This window comes from Rhincodon typus, chromosome 5, assembly GCF_021869965.1.
Source record: "Rhincodon typus isolate 14 chromosome 5, sRhiTyp1.1, whole genome shotgun sequence".
NCBI classification, from domain to species: Eukaryota; Metazoa; Chordata; class Chondrichthyes; order Orectolobiformes; family Rhincodontidae; genus Rhincodon; species Rhincodon typus.
The window spans coordinates 88,047,685-88,050,615 of NC_063336.1; the positions used below are offsets into that span (position 1 = coordinate 88,047,685).

Consider the following 2,931-nt stretch of genomic DNA (forward strand, 5'->3'; position numbering starts at 1 on the left):
ACTGAGGGAGTGCCGCACTGTCAGAGGGGCAGTACTGAGGGACTGCCACACTGTCACAGGGTCAGTACTGAGGGAGTGCCGCCCCATCAGAGGGTCAGTATTGAGGGAGTACTGCACTGTCAGAGGGTCAGTACTGAGGGAGTGCCGCACTGTCGGAGGGTCAGTACTGAGGGAGTACTGCACTGTCAGAGGGTCAGGACTGAGGGAGTGCCACATTGTCAGAGGGTCAGGACTGAGGGAGTGCCGCACTGTCAGAGGGTCAGTACTGAGGGAGTGCCGCACTGTCAGAGGGTCAGTACTGCGGGAGTGCCGCACTGTCAGAGGTCAGTACTGAGGGAGTGCTGCACTGTCAGAGGGTCAGTACTGTGGGAGTGCTGCACTGTCAGAGGGTCATTACTGAGTGAGTGCCACATTGTCAGAGGGTCAGTACTGAGGGAGTGCTGCACTGTCAGAGGGTCAGTACTGTGGGAGTGCCGACTGTCAGAGGGCCAGTAGTGAGGGAGTGCCACACTGTCAGAGGGCCAGTAGTGAGGGAGTGCCACACTGTCGGGTAGTCTGCATGGAGGGAGTGCTGTATTATTAGCTGCTCAGCTCTTAAAGATGCATTTACTTCAATATAAGGATCTGACTGTGCTTTCCAGAGTAAATCCCTTGGCGTTACCTTGAACAAAAGTAGGGAAATTCTCCTTTGTGACCTGGGAGCAATATTTATCCCTCAGCCTGTGAATGCATGATATTGAATGGGGCAGGGTGGGGGGGGGCGGAGGTCTTGGGGGGTTGGGGAGGATGAGTGAGAGGGGGTTGGCGAGTGTGTGGAATGTGTGAGTGTCAACTGCGTAAGTGCAGGATTGCTGCATGAGAGTGAATGTGTGAGTGCTGGTGAGTGTGAGAGGCTGGTTGTGTTTTATACAGAGCTGAGCCGGGCTGGGGTGCGGTGGATTTGTAATTTCTCATCTGGCAGCAGTGCTACTGTGATTCTAGCTCAATCATGATTCCACTCCAACCTTTTTTCAGTCTGCCACTTTCTGAATATTTTTGGCATTTTCTACTGTAGCAGGTTTTCAACTTTTATGATTTCCAATTTGAACTGGGTGTTATTAATTCAAAATGCAACATCATTCAGTCTCAGCACCAAAGTAACGGTCCCATTTCCTCCCGTTTGACATGCTTCAGCAAAAAGCGTCACTTTTCTGGCAGCTTTCTGGCCCCACTGCAGAGGGAACACACACACCGATCTGTAAATGGTTCCTTCAGTTCGAAAGGAAAATAGAAATTAGGAACAGGACCAGACCATTCAGCTCCATCTTTCACTAAGGACATAGCTGAACTGATTGTAACCTCAAAATCACATTCCTGCCTACCCCGGTAACCTTTCAAGTATCTATCTGTCTCTACCTTAAAAACATTCAAAGATTCTTCTTTCACTAACTTTCCAGAGAGCATGTTCCAAAGTCCTTGATGTGGGATCTTACCAAATGCCTTTTGGATTTAAATACAGTTCATCTACCAGTTTCCCTTTATCCACAGCATATATTGCTTCTTCAAAGAAACCCAATAGTTGAGTTGAAGATATTTTCCTCTCACAAACCATACCGGCTTTTCCCAATTACCGTGAACATATCCAAGTTCCCTGCTTTAACTTGGTTAATAACAGGTTCTGACCATTTCGTAAAGCTCTCACCAGGATGAAGAGGCAACGTGAGGCAAGAACAGTGTGCTCCGGGATTGTCGAAAGGACAGACAGAACCAAACAGCTGAAGACCAAGGCAAACCTGTGGGGACCAAATAGAGAAGATGGTCACTTAGAGGGCGTGGGTATTGAGAGTGTGGGCAAGTTAGAGGATATGGTCAGTCAGAATGGACAGTCAGAGGGAATCGGCAGTTAGAGTAATGGCCAGTTAGTGGGGGTGGTAAGTTAGAGAGGGTGGTCAGTTAGAGAGGGGGTGGTCAGTTAGAGAGGGAGGTCAGTTAGAGAGGGTGTGGTCAGTTAGAGGGGGAGGTCAGTTAGAGAGGGTGGTCAGTTAGAGAGGGCGGTCAGTTAGAGAGGGAGGGCAGTTAGAGAGGGTAGTCAGTTAGAGAGGGAGGTCAGTTAGAGGGGGTGGTCAGTTAGAGAGGGTGGTCAGTTAGAGAGGATGGTCACTAAGAGGGCGTGGGTATTGAGAGTGTGGGCAAGTTAGAGGATATGGTCAGTCAGAATGGACAGTCAGAGGGAATCGGCAGTTAGAGTAACGGCCAGTTAGTGGGGGTAGTAACTTAGAGAGGGGGTGGTCAGTTAGAGAGGGAGGTCAGTTAGAGAGGGTGTGGTCAGTTAGAGGGGGTGGTCAGTTAGAGAGGGTGGTCAGTTAGAGAGGGGGTGGTCAGTTAGAGGGGGAGGTCAGTTAGAGAGGGCAGTCAGTTAGAGAGGGGGTGGTCAGTTAGAATGGGAGGTCAGTTAGAGAGGGCAGTCAGTTAGAGAGGATGGGCAGTTAGAGAGGGGGTGGTCAGTTAGAGAGGGGGTGGTCAGTTAGAGAGGGAGGGCAGTTAGAGAGGATGGGCAGTTAGAGAGGGTGGGCAGTTAGAGAGGGGGTGGTCAGTTAGAGAGGGAGGTCAGTTAGAGAGGGTGGTCAGTTTAGAGAGGGAGGTCAGTTAGAGAGGGTGGTCAGTTAGATAGCGAGGTCAGTAAGAGAGGGCGGTCAGTTAGAGAGGGTAGTCATTTAGAGAGGGTGGTCAGTTAGAGGGGGTGGTCAGTTAGAGAGGGAGGTCAGTTAGAGAGGGCGGTCAGTTAGAGAGGATGGGCAGTTAGACAGGGTAGTCAGTTAGAGAGGGAGGGCAGTTAGAGAGGGCGGTCAGTTAGAGAGGATGGGCAGTTAGAGAGGGAGGTCAGTTAGAGAGGTCAGTTAGAGATGGAGGTCAGTTAGAGAGGGTAGTCATTTAGAGAGGGTGGTCAGTTAG

The 2,931-nt window shown here is 50.5% G+C and overlaps 1 protein-coding gene across 1 annotated transcript in view; it reads right to left on the minus strand.

Annotated features, from left to right (window-relative positions):
* The window catches only part of LOC109923393 (potassium voltage-gated channel subfamily KQT member 5-like), a 67,009-nt gene that overhangs the window by 59,222 nt on the left and 4,856 nt on the right, over nucleotides 1–2,931 (minus strand). Inside the window, exon 3 of the mRNA XM_048597092.1 lies at nucleotides 1,682–1,772. Coding sequence (XP_048453049.1) covers nucleotides 1,682–1,772 — 91 coding nt within the window. The remainder of the gene's footprint in view (nucleotides 1–1,681; nucleotides 1,773–2,931) is intronic.